At 27.7% G+C, this 18,386-nt stretch overlaps 1 protein-coding gene and 1 pseudogene across 1 annotated transcript; both read right to left on the bottom strand.

Moving 5' to 3' along the window:
- Positions 1-6,215: 6,215 nt before the first annotated feature.
- Positions 6,216-6,978, bottom strand: LOC138944528 (uncharacterized; annotated as a pseudogene).
- A 3,736-nt stretch (positions 6,979-10,714) lies between these two features.
- Positions 10,715-17,749, bottom strand: LOC138944527 (aminopeptidase N-like). Its single transcript, XM_070315355.1, has 9 exons — positions 17,334-17,749; positions 16,279-16,462; positions 15,703-15,832; positions 14,362-14,443; positions 13,754-14,169; positions 11,957-12,240; positions 11,375-11,565; positions 11,137-11,223; positions 10,715-10,799 (listed from the first exon to the last, which is right to left on the bottom strand). Exons 1-9 carry the CDS (start codon positions 17,747-17,749, stop codon positions 10,715-10,717), a joined length of 1,875 nt encoding a protein of 624 aa, XP_070171456.1.
- Positions 17,750-18,386: the final 637 nt, after the last annotated feature.

Raw genomic sequence — 18,386 nt, 5'->3', positions numbered from 1 at the left:
AAGCAGTGGTATCAACGCAGAGTACTCATACATACATACATACACATATACATACATACATACATACATACATACATACATACATACATACATACATACAATGGCACAATACATATATATGTATTATAATATATAATAACGGTTATATTGCTAATCTTACATAACTATTAAATCGCATCCGATTCAAAATATTGTAAAGCAACCAGCACACGTAAATTGCCTCTGGAATACTTTTTACAATAACCAGCACGCGTAAATCGCCTCTGGGATATTTTTTACAATAACCAGCACGCGTAAATCGCCTCTGGGATATTTTTTACAATAACCAGCACACGTAAATCGCCTCTGGGATATTTTTTACAATAACCAGCACACGTAAATCGCCTCTGGGATATTTTTTACAATAACCAGCACACGTAAATCGCCTCTGGGATATTTTTTACAATAACCAGCACGCGTAAATCGCCTCTGGGATATTTTTTACAATAACCAGCACGCGTAAATCGCCTCTGGGATATTTTTTACAATAACCAGCACGCGTAAATCGCCTCTGGGACATTTTTTACAATAACCAGCACGCGTAAATTGCCTCTGGGATATTTTTTACAATAACCAGCACACGTAAATCGCCTGTGGGATATTTTTTACAATAACCAGCACGCGTAAATCGCCTCTGGGATATTTTTTACAATAACCAGCACGCGTAAATCGCCTCTGGGATATTTTTTACAATAACCAGCACACGTAAATCGCCTCTGGGATATTTTTTACAATAACCAGCACACGTAAATCGCCTCTGGGATATTTTTTACAATAACCAGCACACGTAAATCGCCTCTGGGATATTTTTTACAATAACCAGCACGCGTAAATCGCCTCTGGGATATTTTTTACAATAACCAGCACGCGTAAATCGCCTCTGGGATATTTTTTACAATAACCAGCACGCGTAAATCGCCTCTGGGACATTTTTTACAATAACCAGCACGCGTAAATTGCCTCTGGGATATTTTTTACAATAACCAGCACACGTAAATCGCCTCTGGGATATTTTTTACAATAACCAGCACACGTAAATCGCCTCTGGAATATATTTTTAACCAGAACGCTCATGCAAACCGCATCTGGTATGAAATATTTACAACCAGTTCACGAAAAGATCGCTTCTGGGATCAAATATTTCGGCAATATTTAGAGCGCACATGCAAACCGCATCTGGTATGAAATATTTACAACCAGTTCACGAAAAGATCGCATATAGATAATATATAACACACATAGTATGCTCGGATCAGAAAGAGACGGACAGAGAAGAATGGGCAAAGAGAAAGAGAATATGAGTGTAAGTGAGCAAGTGTCTATACAAGTGCCAAAAGTAAGAAAAAAAAGGAAATAGTTGGATCTTTCTCCGTAGCAATACTTTATGCTCACTAATATTTAGCGACTGATGTGAATTATTAATCGATATATCGTTGTACAGCCATTCTCTCGCTTACTCATTCCTATTCTCTCTCTCTCTCTCTCTCTCTCTCTCTCTCTCTCTCTCATTTTTTGCCCATGTCTGTCTATTTCTTTATAACACAAATACTATATGAGTACTAAATACTATGTGCATCATATAAATATAATGTGTATGTTCATGTATTGTAGTAATTCTAAATTCTATTTAAAGATTAATTTTATGTTACAATTTTTTTATACAAAGGTCTTTATGTTGTTTTCTATTTAGGAATTGCTTTAAAGATATAATCAAAAAATAAAAAAAAAACTTGAGATATTACATTTTTATATAATATTACATTATCATACTTATATTTTTGTGTAAACTGCACGGAAAAAAAATTCAATTATATCTAGCGACATATTAGTATATAGTATACATTAAAACAATTCCTTCTAGAATTATGGTATATAAATATACTAACCTTTTGACCCTTATTCTTTTTAAAGAAAGTCTGCGGGCAAAGCGAGGCAAGCGTTTCTCATTACATTTTCGCCCTATTATATGAACACACTATGACTACACTCGTTTTTTAAATTCGACGCGTTATAACGCGTTATAACGGTTGAGCACACTTTTGCGGTTATCTCTCGTTACGCGTATGTACACAACACGCGCGACTGAGACTGAGACTGAGTACTGCCGCGCACTGATATTATCGCATGTGCCTGGCTATGTGCGTGTGAATAGTACAGTCGCCTTATTCCCCGATGCGTACATACATACTTAGATACATGCATGCTACAAATATCGCGTAATAATAAAAACAAATGCGCATCTTTATAAACGAATATTCTGTAACCGAATAAAAAGTTATTTTCATATTGATTAAAATTAATTCGATACATAAAAACATTATTTATTAATATTTTACGACGTGTCATTTTAATCACAATAATGTAATTAATGCATTTAAATTATTTTCGGATATATAAAATGCGAAATACAGACATTTGATTTTCTATAGTAACATGACATATATATACAGGGTGTCCGGCGTCAACCGCATTACCAGTCATGTGCAGGTAGAGCAGGTGAAACCGAGAAGAAAAGTCCTGTACCAATTTTTTATATAATACTTAATAAAAGAGTTATTATTAAGTAAAGTCTGGCCAATCAGCGCCGATCTTTAGCCGGGCGCATGTCGGTGAACCGCGCGCTTGATGTGTACGCCGCTGCACACTTCATAGCGCGCGGCTCACTGACGTGCGTCCGGCTAAAGGTCGGCGCTGATTGGCCAGACTTTACTCAATAATAACTCTTTTATTAAGTGTTATAGAAAAAAAAAGGTAAAGGACTTTTCTTCTCGATTTCATCTGCTCTACCTGCACACGACCGGTGATGCGATTGACGCCGGACACCCTGTATATATATATATAAATTTTATAATAATTTATATATATTAATCTAACGTGAAAGATTATAGATAAAGGGAGCCTCACGAGCGAGACTTCGGAACTCTTCGATATTTGTCGTCTCGCTTGCTCCTTCATTCTTTCTCGCTATTGCTTTTGTCGACTCTCCAGCATCGCGCGGGGATCTTTCCTTATCTACTATATATAAATATCTTATAAAATAAAAACTGAAACTTTCATATTGTATTTTATTAGTATAAAAATAATTATAATGGATTAATGAGATTCTTGCAATTAAAATAACACCAAATATGACATAAATCGGATAATTTTAAATGAAATAAGTAATCATAATTTTAATAATATAATTGATTAAAAATAATCCGATTTATGTCATGTTTCGTGTCATTTTAATCGCAAGAATCTCATTAATCCATTATAATTATTTTTATACAGATGAAATGGAAAATACAAGTTTCATTTTTTATTTAGAAGATGTTTATATTTTGTAGATAAGGAAAGATCCCCGACGCTGAAGAGTCGACAAAAGCGAGAGCGAGAAAGAATGAAGGAGTAAATGAGATGACAAACATGAAAGAGTTCCGAAGCCTCGCTCGCGTCTCTTTTATCTGTAATCTTTCACGTATATATGTCATCTTATTATAGAAAATAAAACTTTTGTATTTCGCATTTTATATATCTGAAAATAATTGTAATGGATTAATTACATTTTTGCAATTAAAATGACACCAAATACGATATAAATCCGATTATTTTAAATGAAATAAGTAATCATAATTTTAATAACATAATTGATTAAAAATTATCCGATTTATGTCATGTTTAGTATTATTTTAATCGCAAGAATCTCATTAATCTATTAGAATTATTTTGATATCGATAAAATACGAAAAACAGAAATTTTACTAACGATATGTAACCCGAGATATTATAGATAAAGAGAGCTTCGCGAACGAGACTTCGGAACTCTTTGATGTTTGTCATCTCGCTTGCTCCTCGTTCTTTATTGTATTCTTTCATCCCCATTATTATATTCTTTTATTTCTTCGACTTTTATTCTTTCTATATTCTCGTCTTCCTACATAATAATACATTAATTTATTCGTCTTTATTTTATACAACATAAATGAGATATTGTGTATGTCATAAATAGAAAAAGTATTTAATTATGTGTATTTTTGTATGTACATGTGTTGTATTTAACTATAGTTAAATAGAAAAAGAAAATAACTTGTGTATCTCATTTATGATGTATCAAATAAACATAAATAAATAAATTTATTTATTTTCATGTAGGGAGACGAGAATAGAAAGAATAAAAATTGAGCAAATAAAAGAATATAATAATGAGAATAAAAGAATACAATATACAATAATGAACGAGCAGAAGGAGAGAGAGAGAGAGAGAGAGAGAGAGAGAGAAGCGCGAGTGAACGCGTAAGTGAATATGCGAGGAGCATGAAGCTAAGCGATACGTTGTACATAGCGAGCGAGCGATTAGAAAGAGACAGAGCGTATGATCGAGAGAAAAAAGATACTGCAATAATGTTAGTGCGTACATGTATATTACTCTACGCGCATGAAAGAGACAAAGGTAGTACGATTATGTCTGTCCTTGTCATGTAAGATTGCAGCTCCGTCTATCGCGACATCACGCAACTAATCTACTGCTCTGTTTTACTCTTGAGCCTCCATCTCGCACACACACATATGCACGAAAATTTTATTTTGCAAAATCTTTTTTATAAAGCTTCTAAACTCACTTTTCTAAGTTCACTTATACTCTTTGATGAAATGCCGAGTGCGGAGTTTACTGATTAGGCACGTGTAGATTACAAATTTGTTATATTAAGTAAATGTTGACGCAGAAGCCGATAACAAAACTGTAATTTTCTCATTTTTTTTAACTTTTCATATAAAATGTTAAACTCCGCACTCCGTTATTATGTGTACCTTAATTGTGGAAAAGGATTTGTTGATATCTATAATCAACAAAAAGATTTTGCAAAATAAAGAATATTCGCGTTCTGTCGGTAATATTGGATCCCCTTAATATAGACTACTGTAATCTTACATTATAATATTTCTAAGGGCGGACATTTCAACATTGCCGTAGGCTTGCAATAACATTGCAGAAACATTTCGCAACTTCTATGCAATATTACAATGTTTCAATGTAAGGTCTATGCAACGTATCTGCAATATTTCGGTGCTGTATGGGATTTGGCAAATTCTTTTAAATTTAGATTATTTAAAAGTATAAAAAACGTAAAGAATAATTTTTTTATTTTTTTACAAAATATATTATCTGGGTCAAAATAAAAAAAGAAAAAATCGCAAATTTTTATGTTGTTTTCCCCTATTTGCATTATGTTTACCTATTCTTGAAAAAAAATTTGGCGATTATACCATATTTGATAAAGCAAAGTTTTAGCTTTAAGAATCTTTTTTGGAATTGCGGTATAATAATTTTTAACGAAGTCATGGACAATCAAAGTCAAAATACTCATTTTTTATTTAATCGGTGATAACTCAAAAGGAATATTTGGCAACTCAAAAATTAAAAAAAATCTGAAACATTTGTATTATTATAGAGTAGTAGACTCTAATAATGAAACAATTTTTTGTTGGTGCTAAAAAAAGGTTTTAGGGGTGAATGTAATCCCTTAGAAACAATCGGTTTTTATATTCCGAAGCGAATATCATCGAAACGAAAAGAAATATGAAAAAATTGTTTAAACAAAAGTTTTATGGTTTCAAATGTACTTTACAATGGCGTATTTGGATTTTTTAAAAATGGTAAATTTTTTGAAATATTTCTACCTATCAATATTTTTTTTGAAAAATTTTTAAATTATATTAAAGTTTATATTGTGCCAAATTCAATCATATATGATAAAGCTATGTTACGGAAATTAATTCTTGAGAAATAAAATAAAGACGTATGCTATTAATACTAATCTTCTTCGCTCGCTGTTTCATGATGTCTTATCTCTTTTTTCTTTTCTTCGTTTTTTTTCTAAGGTTTCGCAATACACGATAACGATGCTGAATATTAGTAATAATATTTATAACCCAGTTACGTAAATAATCTTTCTATACTATATACATTGTATCATAATAATATATAAAAACGGAATGAGAGTCTTGTATTATTTGAATAATATTAAATTATTAATTAATATCATAATTAAAAAAAAATATTTTGCAAATTAAATTTTAATTCAAGATGTAGAAGCATAATATACGCAAAATATTTAAATATTTTATAAAAGTTTTCCATCAACAAAAATTAAATTAATTTTAAAACTAAATTAGATTAATTATCAAAATATTATTTATTCTATGTAATTGTTACAATAATGTGATATTGTTCAAAGAAATGTTTAAAATAAAAATATTCTTTGCACTATGCACAACGTATAAAAGCTATTTTACTACAAATACTGCATCTTGGTATATGTTTCTCTTCTTTAAAATAACAAAAATTTATTGGATTATCAAACCTTTCAGGCCGCGTTGATAAATATCCACTTTTGTATCAACTATATTTAAATATATTTTGAAATTTTTGAGAAGAAAGTTGATTATGTGTTAAACTTTGTAGTTTTATTATATTATTACATAAATGTAAATTTATGTCATAATTATTTAAAATAATATTATTAGAAAAACATCGAACAAAATTTTTCCAAATTCTAAAACCAAAAACATCTAAAAGTTCTACAAAAGCAGTTGTTTTTTTGGTATTGTTAAAATATTTATTTGTTTGTCTGCTGATATAACTTCTTTTAATTGTTCCGGACAATATCCATAAATCAAGCAGTAGTAGACTTTATTCTCCAATATTTCATAAATATACTTCTTTGAACCAGTTTTTGAAATGTTGACTTGTGAGTTTTCCAAATTTTGAAGCCGCAATGTAAACATTAATAGGTCTAAAAAGAGTTTCTTCTATTCATGGTCCAAATTTTCCACTAGATTTTTTTAGTACTATTTATAGAGATGAAAGAAGATGTCCATCTGCAGATATAATGGGCATAATGGTATATGAGTCATAGAAGATAAAGATTGGATAATAGATTCGACTTTCTCTCCCATTAGTTAATGTTCTTCTAGAATGTATTTTGAAATTAAAGTCGCTTTCATCTGCATTATAAATTGATCCTGCACCGATAACATCAATATGTCCCAGAGAGAAACATGAAGTCGAATAGATGTATATAGTCGACATCTATTCCACACGTTTAAGATAGATCGACTTTCGCATCTAGATAGACGTCATGGTGGCCTCGTTTAGATGTTTAATAAATATCTCATTTTCTGACATATTTTTGACGTCAAAAATAAGACTAATTACAGTGTTAATATATGATAACATATTAATGTGTAATGTATATAGATAAATCTAAATAATTTAATTTATGAAATTAAAAATTTTATTTATATGGAAGTTAACTTCTAATTTTATCTTAACTAAAGACAATAATGAATAATTGTCATTTATTCGGACACTTTATATCCAGAGCGGGCATTATCTATCCGATTTTATAAAAATCAGTTCAATAATTTGCCTGTATCGTATCAGAAATTAAATTGATGTAAATAATTGTTATTAGTCGCCTTTGCAGGCTTTATATACACTTCATGACAAAAACTTGAATACGAGTATATAGAATAAATCTTAAATCGATATTCACAACTATTGTTACCTCTTTTCTCTCTTTCTCTGCGATGCTGATTGATTATCCCGACGCTATGCTATGCATTTTATATTCAATAAAAGTCTGTTATAACTGAGCGACAGTTTAAATATTGACATTTGACAGTTTAAATATTAAATGTGTGTATAATTTTTATTTAATTTATTTTGAAGAACGGAGAATTAGAATTAATATGTATAAATAATTATATACACATACACACAAAATAAATAACGCGCTCATAGCGCGCGCTTATAGTGTTCTATTATAAATATATATATACTACATTAATAATATAACTAATATAAAGTATATCCCCCGTTTTTGATGCTATTTTGGCTTTAAAGTACAAGATTCTTTACCCTGATTAATCAATCAAACGGTTATCCAAAATATTTCATTGACGATTTAATAATGCAATATATATATGAAGTATTCTTAAAGTGACTATCTATTTCATAAATAATCAAATAAATAAATAAAAATAAATATTTATATATGTATATGTATATGTATACTTAAAATTTAAACACAAAATACATACTTTATGAATTCAATTTAATTATTAATTTTTACGGTTATCAATATCCTTATAGATTTAAACTGATTAATCGATCAATTGTCAAAATACGCTAACAATTAAACTTTTATAAATACATGAAAATTGTATACGTTTATGTACATGAAATATAGAAAATAATAGATAACCATTATTTATTATGATTTTAAGCACGATTTCATTTTCAAAATTTTTTTGATGGAATTTTGTATAAAAAAATTAAAAAATTCTATAAATCAAATCAATAATAATGCTTTTCTTATCATATACAGGATTTTGAGATACAAAATTTAGAAAGATTTTTAATGGAATGATATATAGGAAATATATAGGAAGTGTGTTTGCGCTAAGAATCATGCCAATAATTTATTATAAATTAAATATTAATAATACATTAATGAAATACATTAAAGGCTTTAACCAATTTTTATAGCATTTAAAATATTTATAACACATATTAATATAACAACAAGTTATTAATATCTATTAATATCTATAATACATATATATGTATTTAAATAATAATTATATAAATACTATTATTATATATATAAACATTAATAATAAATTTATATTATTATAATAAAATTATGAGATATATGCTGTATAATATATTATATTAATTGGTATTATTAATACACACGTATTAATCTATATTTATAATTAATGAACTTAGAAAAAATATTAAAATAAATATACAAGTATTAGAAAATAATATAACAGATATGAAAAAAGTTAAAGGCAAAAACCAAAACATAATTTAAAATAAATTTCGAGTAAAGTACATTTCGATACATCAATGATTTTGCACATTATTTATATTCAGACGACAAATTTATTTTTATAATATTTACAAAGTATATTAATCTACACATTAAAAAATAATATTTTCTTGTTTACATAATTAATTGTATGATTTAAATATCTTAGAATTGCAGAATGATAAGAAAACCTGTAAATCGCATGCATGAAATATCTTTGATAATGCAAACGAATCAAGTAATGATGATATATTTCAAGTTTTATATTTATAAGCAATTTCGATATTAATAATGCTTATTAAAAAAATTTTACATTATATTATTAATATCAATATTAGTATATTTATGCATATACATAATAATATATTAAAACATTGTGTGTAATATTTAATTTTTAATAAATATATAACATCAATTAAATTATAACTTTTTCACACTTTTACTTTGTCTTTCATATTTTTATAATGTTAATACTCTATTAATAATTATAAAAATAAATTAATTTATATTAATATTTATACATATTTATATATTTATACAATATACGTACATATATATACACACACACATATATATATATATATATATATATATATATATATATATATATATGTGTATTAAGTAAATATATTATTTCGAATTTAAAATTAAAATATTTTTATCAACAACGCATATATATATATATATATATGCGTTGTTGATAAAAATATTTTAATTTTAAATTCGAAATAATATATTTATTAATAAATTAAAAGCTATATATATTTTACAAACAAAGAATCTAATTTAAAACAGATAAGAAGTACGTCTTTGAGTGTATTAATGATATTTGACAAACTTCGTTTTCTATACAGATTTAATTGTAAAATTTAAGAAGCTTACATTTTTGTTTGCGTAAGTTATATGGATTAAATGTTTCTTGCTTATATATTGCATCTTGTAAAGCATCCTTGTAAATGCGAATGCATTATCAATATACTTTCTTGATAATAATAATAATAATAATAATAATAATAATAATAATAATAATAATAATAACAATAATATTATAAATAATCAATAACAATAATTGAAAATAAATAAGAGCTATATAGAAAATATTTATATTAGAAATAGATATTTGTGCATATGCGTGCTCCCGCATGATATGACACACGTCTGCGCTCTACTTTTCTTACTTTTTATTAATTTCATTAATACATAAATATTTGTGAAAATTTTTGCAAGTCTTCGATTTGGGAGCGACGATTTTTTATCTTATTTTGAATTTTTAATAGATTCGCATTTGCTTCGTGTTCCTAAAACAAATCATATAAAAAATAATTTGTATTATCTAGTAAGATATGATGTAATATGATGTAATTATGAGAGAGAAAAAAACTTGATTAATATTAAAGTTTATTGTATATACACTGGCGAAGAACGATATATATTTCCACATGAAGCTTAATGCAATAAGAAAGAAGCTGAATATGTGATTTTATAGTAATTTTATATTATTATGTATATAATTTAGATTTCTATTAGACATATATGTATAATATTAATGTATATATTCTCTTTTAAATAAAAATGCGTGTCAAATCTAATTAACAAAATACACAATGTTATTGTAATCAGTAGGAAGTTTTTATCAAATAAAATTTACCTTATTTTTTTGAGACAATATTTCTGTATTAAATTCAAAATGCAGTCTTTCTCTCCACAGATCATTCTTCACGAAATTTTCTAACTAAAATAAATCATTTTGATATTAACCGTTAACAAGTAACAATTCAATTGTTTTGTACAAATCATATCTAATATAAATAAATTCATAAAATGTTTACCGCAATAAGTTGTTCGTCATCATATAAATGATTAATAATGACAGTTAATGTTGCAACTGTGCTGATGTATCTATATAAAAATAAACCAGAATATATAACTATAGTGAAAAATTTTATGTTTGTATATTTAAGAGTAGTATGCATTCATAAAAAAAATATTTTTTATTTGTTACCTGGGTATTATTTCTTCGAAATTACTTAATATATATCTACGTAAAATATCGATTCTTACATATTTTGTGATAGTAGTAAGAAAATTGTTAATAGCTTGCGATCTTAAAATATAATCTTCCGGACTCGATTTCTTAATCACATTTGCTGTTTTGTTTAAATAGTCTTTAACGATATCAACGTTTTGAGTACAACTTAAAAATTTTGAAATTTTATTATCAGTCTTGTTTACCCACATATTATACAAGTCTTGCCAAATTGAGTCTGCTTCGCACAAAGACAAACCATTACGATATGTCCATTCTTTCCACCATGGCAAAAGTCTATAAAATATCAGAGAAAATAAAAATCTGTTATAAAACTTTAGCATATAATTCTATGTAATTTAATTTAATAACTTTTAATCTCAAACATTGTAAAATATAAGAAAGTCGGCATAAAAATGCTATATAAATGTAATATAAAAAATATTACTTATGCTTTTCAGGATCTGCAAAATGTTGCATTAATTTATTTTTGGCTTCTTTTAAACACTCCTGGCGACGTAATAAACATGCCCATTTTGCAGCCTCTTGCCTTAAACATTTTTTATGCTCATCTTCGTTAGAAACCTCTGTATAATTAATTTTCTCCAACATATCATGTAATGTATTCCGCATCATTATCTAAGAATTATTGTTAAATAATATGAAGTTTTATATTTATTTTTGTTACCATGCATTTGTTACTTTTTTTCTATATTCTATTTTATTTTTCTCTGTTCTATTTTTATAAATCATTACCAGACTACTAGATATAAACTCTGCAGTATGTTTGCAAATTTTTAAATAGCAACAAAGTAATGGAAAGAAAAAATGTGTATATGTTTTTATAGAAAATATGAAATTCTTTTTTTTTTTAATTTCTAATTTTGATCTAAATATTATTATACAATTTAATGTTTTTTTTATATATGTTCTACTTTTTGAAATTATTCGATAACTGTAGGGATTATTTTACATGTATATCTATCTAATATGTGATAATTTTATTAAATATAAATCTAGTGACAATTACCCTCACAAAATGAAGTTTTGACCCGACAGTATCGATACTAAAGATGCTCGACATGTATTCTAAAGCTTTGAACACAGGATACCAGGCCACATAATCTGTCTCTTGCTGTAGATATTTTGTGATATCCCAGAATATGGAGGAATCAACTTGATGTGTTAACATTAAGTGAAAAGCATCATCGATAAGTTGGGCACGATTGAGAACGTGTATATTTACGTAATTGTCCTTTAAATACATTGTAATTAATTCCCAATTTTGAGAATCATAATTCACGCGATAATATCCTATTAAAAAATAATAAAATCTTTTTATTGTTTTTGGATTGGCTTGAATTTATTAAGAAAGAAATATATGAAATTAATCGTTTTCTCCGCAAAATCATGCAAACCTAAGTAATTTTAGAAAAAAATATATGTATATATTGATATATGTATATGTATATATTTATACATATATGTATTTATACATATATGTAATATATAGTGTGAGGCAAATAAAGCATTGTAAGTTAATATCGCAGAAAATATAGGTTATAGAAAAAAAATGTGAGATGAAAACTGTTTGATATTATTGGGGATGATAATAAGAGGGATTTTCTTATTGATTGATAAACTAAGGTCAAGGTCTCTTCCACTTTTTTATATAGAACCATATGAATTTTTTTACGCAGTTTTGTAACGGTTACTGAGGCGAATTCAACGACCTATAATACAAGGACATAATATAACACAACTTCAATCAATTGTGAGATATTTGTTCGGACATTCATGGACGGACATCCTGTATACAGGGTAAGCCAAATAAAACATTACAATCAAACGTTACAAGTTAACAAAAAATATTGGTTGTGGAGAAGAAGTGTGAGATGAAAACTGTTTGGTATTAGGTGTACAACTTTGCTTCCGCCGTTTTCTTATAGATGGCTTTAGCGGTAAGTAGTGATCGAAATAAATAGATCATAGACGTCATGCGATAAACTTGGGCATCTGTCAACATAACCCCATAGAAACATTAGTCGATTTGTGTCTGCATCATAAAGTTATTCTCGATTGAAAATGTCAGTTCACGAGCCAAATTCTCGTCATTTGCGGGAGGTTTTAATTTTCTGCTTCAATATAAAGAAATCTGCGGCTGAGGCTTATCGAATGCTCTCAAATACTTATGGTGAAGCCGCTATTAGTGAAAAAAGTGTCGTGAGTGGTTTCAACGCTTTAAGAACGGTGATTTTTATGTCGAAGACCGGCATAGCGGTGGAAGAGAGAAAGTTTTCGAAGATGCAGAATTGGAGGCATTACTTAATGAAGACTCGAGTGAAAATCAAAAAGAATTGACATGATCATTGGGAGTGACTCAATAAGCAATTTCAAAATGTATAACCAGTTTTTTACAATAAAGCCTCGAATTTCGGGAAAAAACGGCGGAAGCAAAGTTGTACATCTAATATTAAAAATACTTATTTTATATAAAAAAATGTCACATTAAGATGTGAAATAATTTGAGAAATACTTAATAAAAAAATACTTTATTATAGTGTTTTGAAAAGGTCTCAAAAAGAATTATAAGAATATGCAATGAAAGATAGGAGGTTCTATTTAAAAAAAACAATGGTGATCTTCATAATTTGAAAAAATTACGTAAAAAAGGAGTAAAAAAGTTTTTTTTACATGCACGTTATTGCAGACTAAAAACTGTGCCAATCTCTTTCATTAAACTTTCTTGTAACTTTGTTTATGGTAATGTGAAACCTAATTACTTGGAATAAATATAAGAAAATAATATTTTTTAGTCAATATTTACCAGTTTGTTGTAAATTGAATATTATCCATTGATCGCTTTTGAGATTTTTAATCTTCCGAATATATCGTTTACTGGATTGCGCGACATCTGATCTTTTGTGGAGTAGCCAAATATCAGGCGAAGTATTGTTAAAATTCAATTGTATCTGCGTAGTATAAGTCAACGGTATACTCAACCTCTCTGTTATATTGACAATTTCTATTGTTACATCCTCGATTTTAAACCGCGACCGATCATATTTTCGTATTACATTTATTACAGGATAATGCTTTTGATTCACCCAAGTTTTCAGTTGTTCTACCCCGTTTACGAGATTATATTTTTCTCGCCTTGTTAGTGAATCATATTTCTGACCAGAAAAATAAGCAGCTCTCAAGGCTGACCAGTAATCGTAGACATAAGCAAAATTATAATTACTAAAATTGAAAATTTTAACATTAAATTAAATAAAAGAATAAAATTATAAATAAAATAAAAATATTAGACGATAAAGCAAAATATATTGATAAAAAACAAAGAAATATTTTACAAAATATATATTATTATTCTTAGTACTTGTTTAATTTCATTTCATATAATTATTTTATATTATATAGTATGCTACTTACTGATCATATATACATGAACGCATAATGTGCCAAAATAATTCTTCGGTAATAGCATGTTGCAGCATACGCAATATAATGGGTACTATATATCATAAAAAAAAGAATACGTGATTAAGTATATTTAAAAATATATTTATTGCAACGCACGCGCGCGTATTCTTGTTCTATAAGTATAATTCTATATACTATATTCTATATTCTATATACTATATAATTCTATATATCGTGTACAGATTTGTATATATATATACAGCGTGGGGCATTTATATTGAGATACCTAAATCTGTCTAAAAAATAAAGCAAGATAGAAAGAAATGTTTCAGACAAAAATTGTTCGGTTCTAAAGGGGTCATAAGATGATGCCATTAGTTTGACCTTGGGTGGGCCATACCTGTTTGAAACCTTGAAAAATAAGTACATTTTTTAAATATTTTTGCAGCGCTACGACTTGATAAAAATTTTTAATTTCTTTATACTGTTAAATAGAATACTATTAAATACTTAAATACAAATTTTGAGCTCAAAAAAATTTTTTTTCTTAAAACTTATGCGAATATTTGCAGATTTATCTTTTCATGCACAATGTGCATGACGAATTGATTGCAAATTTTACACGCGAGTTTCTAATAAGATTCTACATCTGCCAACGAAGCCTTTTTTTTTAAATCCGGTTCTCTATTTTTTTGTTATAAAAAAAACGATGGACTCTTTTTCAAAAAAACCGAAACTTTTCTTCAACACGTTGCCATTTTTTTATTTTCTGAAATTTTGAAAAAATGTTTGAGTAGCAGATAGCTATTGCAATGTTTAATAAGAAAAAAACTTGGATTTTTTATTTCAGATATGATCTACGAACGTTTTCATGCATATCGTGCAGCCTTCTACAATTTAGAGGAACTGTGCAAATATTCTCATAACTTTCAAAAAAAAATTTTTTTTGCACTGAGAATTTTTATTTAAGTAGTTAATAATATTGTTTCAATATCGTTAAAAAATTAAAAAAATTTATCAAGTCGTTGCGCTGCAAAAAAATCTAGAAAATGTACTCATTTTTCAAGGTTTCAAACGGGTATGCCCCTTTAAGACCAGAACGATTAAAATTGATTGCATAGTTCTTGAGATATTTATAACTATTAACAGTGATGTGTGCCGCTTTGTATATCCAAATATATACATACATAGGTATATGTGTATATGTAATATATTTTTTATAGTATAATATTTAATATTAATCAATTAATAAAAATATTAAGAAAAATAATTTTTTTATATATCACTTATATTTAAAAACGATTTTACACAGACAATTCTTAATTATATTTACATTTTATATTTTCATACCTTTGAAGTACGAGATTATTTCAGAGAAGGCGGCTTGAAATACAGAAGACTGAGAATCAACATCCAAATGCATAACTTCATGCTGAATTTGGACCACGAACAAATCCATCATCCGAGTCTCAGGAAGAGTCTGGAGAGAAAATTTTAATGTGATTAAACCGATGTAAACTTGCAGAAAAAAACTCGCATTTACGATACGTATAGATGACATTGCCTTCTAATGATAAAAGAATTACATTTTTGAAAATATAACAAGATATTATTAAAATAATGTGCATTATTTAATATTAAAATAATTATTCTCTTCAAAGCATTTAGAAAAATTTCTTTTTTATTACAGACTTTATTTTTATATTATTTCAATTTAAATTTACATAACATAAATGCCAGCTTTAGCTCATAATTACCTTATATTTCAAATTAAAAAAAAAAAAACATAAGAATATCGAGTATATGCAATCAATATTCTAGTTTCATGGACTAAAAAGAGTTTAGAGTTACTAAAAATATTTTGCATTGTTGCCATATGTCAACAAGTATTTAGCGTACTAATAATCTTAGAGGTACAAAAATAACCTTATCGACACCATACGCTCCCATGAATCTAACAAAAGCTTTGTGCAACCACGGGATAGAACACCAAGACGTATTAAATACATTATGAAACCATTCTTGTGCTGCTTTATATCTTATTACACGCGCCACTTCGACTTTGCGTCCAGGTGGGTCTCTATCTTCATCATATGTAATATCTGATTCTCTAAAAATTATTTTTAAATAATGTGCAGTTAATTATGTGCTATGTGTGTAGTATGTTTTTAGTATATTTAATAAGATTCTCTCTTTATATAAAACTATCTATTTTGTATACAAGGAGCAGTCAAATATAAGCCGAATTTTTTACAGAACATTTCATTCGGTTAAAATATTTCCAACACACACCCAAATAATTTTTCTACATTGTTTCCACTAAAATCTAAACAGTTTTGTCACTGGATTGACAGTTTCTTTATTTCCGTGTCATAAAAAATAGTGGGATGTATCTGAAGCCGAACTTTTTGACTCATCCAATATATTATCATTACTATATTAATTCAAGTATTAATAAGAATGTATACTCACAAAAGATTCATTATCAAAAAATATATGATTTTTATTTTTAATAAAAATATCAAATTAATTTATTATTTTCTAACATATATCGAGAGTAGATTTACAAAAATATTAATTAAAATAAAAGTACGAGCTGTGTTAAATAATTTATAAAATATTAATATATTAAATAAAATAAAATATTAAACAATTCATAAAATAATGCAATGCAAATATTATAAATGATATTATAAATAATATAAATGAACATTGTTCTATCAACATGTATAATTAAGTTTTGCATATGTTATTATTTTGCACTATTATTTATTGCAACTGACGTAAGTGTATAAATATTTCTAATTTTTAAGATATACTTGATTTTCAATAAAAATATATGTTTTTATTTAAACAAATTCAGATATAAAACACGACATTCTATTGATTTTGCTTTATATTAACATTAATTATAAACATAAATTATATTTTCTAATAAATTAAGACATCCTTTTATATTATCCGTTTACTCATATATTTACCTATAAAAAATAAGTCCCGAATTTATAATGCCATTATCCTCGTAATCCGGAATTACGATATTATCCACTTTGGAAATCATCTTTACATTTTCCCATTCGCGTTTTAAAAACAGCGTGATATCTGCCATGATACTTAGTGCATACGAAAAATCAAAGAAACTATGTGATCTATATTGTATTGTGACATCATCAATTCCAGTCTTCAGTTTAGAAAATTCTGATTTATTAGCCATAACTGCTGCAACCAGATAAGTCGGCATTGGAGGAGTGATATCAAAATATGTCCACACCATGCCGTTTTCATCTGCTTCCTCTTCTCGCCTTGGCATATTCGATAAAACATTGTAATCTTTATAGTGCATTATAGAAATATTAAAAGTGGCTTTAAATGTCGGATCGTCCCAGAATGGAAACATTTGTGGCGCGTAAGTTGTCTTGAAATGCATTACAGGCGACCATCTATCATATTTTAAGAACAGAAATTACATAAAGATAAATTGTGTTTTACAAGTATAAAAATATTATCAGAAACTAGAGAACTTATCGCGTAGTATGCAAAAAATAATTTGATATATTTTTCATCATATTATTATCATATTATATACTGTTTAGGGGGCGATGAGTGGCTTAGAGCGTTGAGTCGCGGGCTGACAAGTGCCACGTCCCGGGTTCGATTCCGCTCGGATCTCATCCCACCCACCATATACCTCTTTATAGACGAGAAGGAGGAATGACAGAGAAGAGAAGAAGGATAAAAAGGAGGGGAATAGGAAGGAGATATAAAGAGGGTTAGGAGTTAGGAACAAGGAAGAAGAGCAAAAAGAGATAAGGGCATAAGGATGAAGGAGGAAAGGGAGCGTGAGGAGCAAAGGGGAAGAGCAAGAGAAAGGGAAAAGGAAAGCGGTGTAGTAAAAGCGTGGTTTAAAGCGTTAGGTTAAGTGTAGGAGTGTCAGTTGTAAGAGCGGAAAATGTAAGAAAATGAAATATATATGTGGAAAATTGGTACAGTGTAAGAGTATAAGGTTGCAGTACTCTGCGTTGATACCACTGCTT

The sequence above is a fragment of the Polyergus mexicanus genome, unplaced genomic scaffold (genome assembly GCF_030449975.1).
Source record: "Polyergus mexicanus isolate NDT 795.1 unplaced genomic scaffold, iyPolMexi1.0 SCAF_234, whole genome shotgun sequence".
NCBI lineage: Eukaryota > Metazoa > Arthropoda > Insecta > Hymenoptera > Formicidae > Polyergus > Polyergus mexicanus.
Note: the sequence above shows the minus strand (reverse complement) of the source record. Positions and strands in the feature narration are given on the sequence as shown.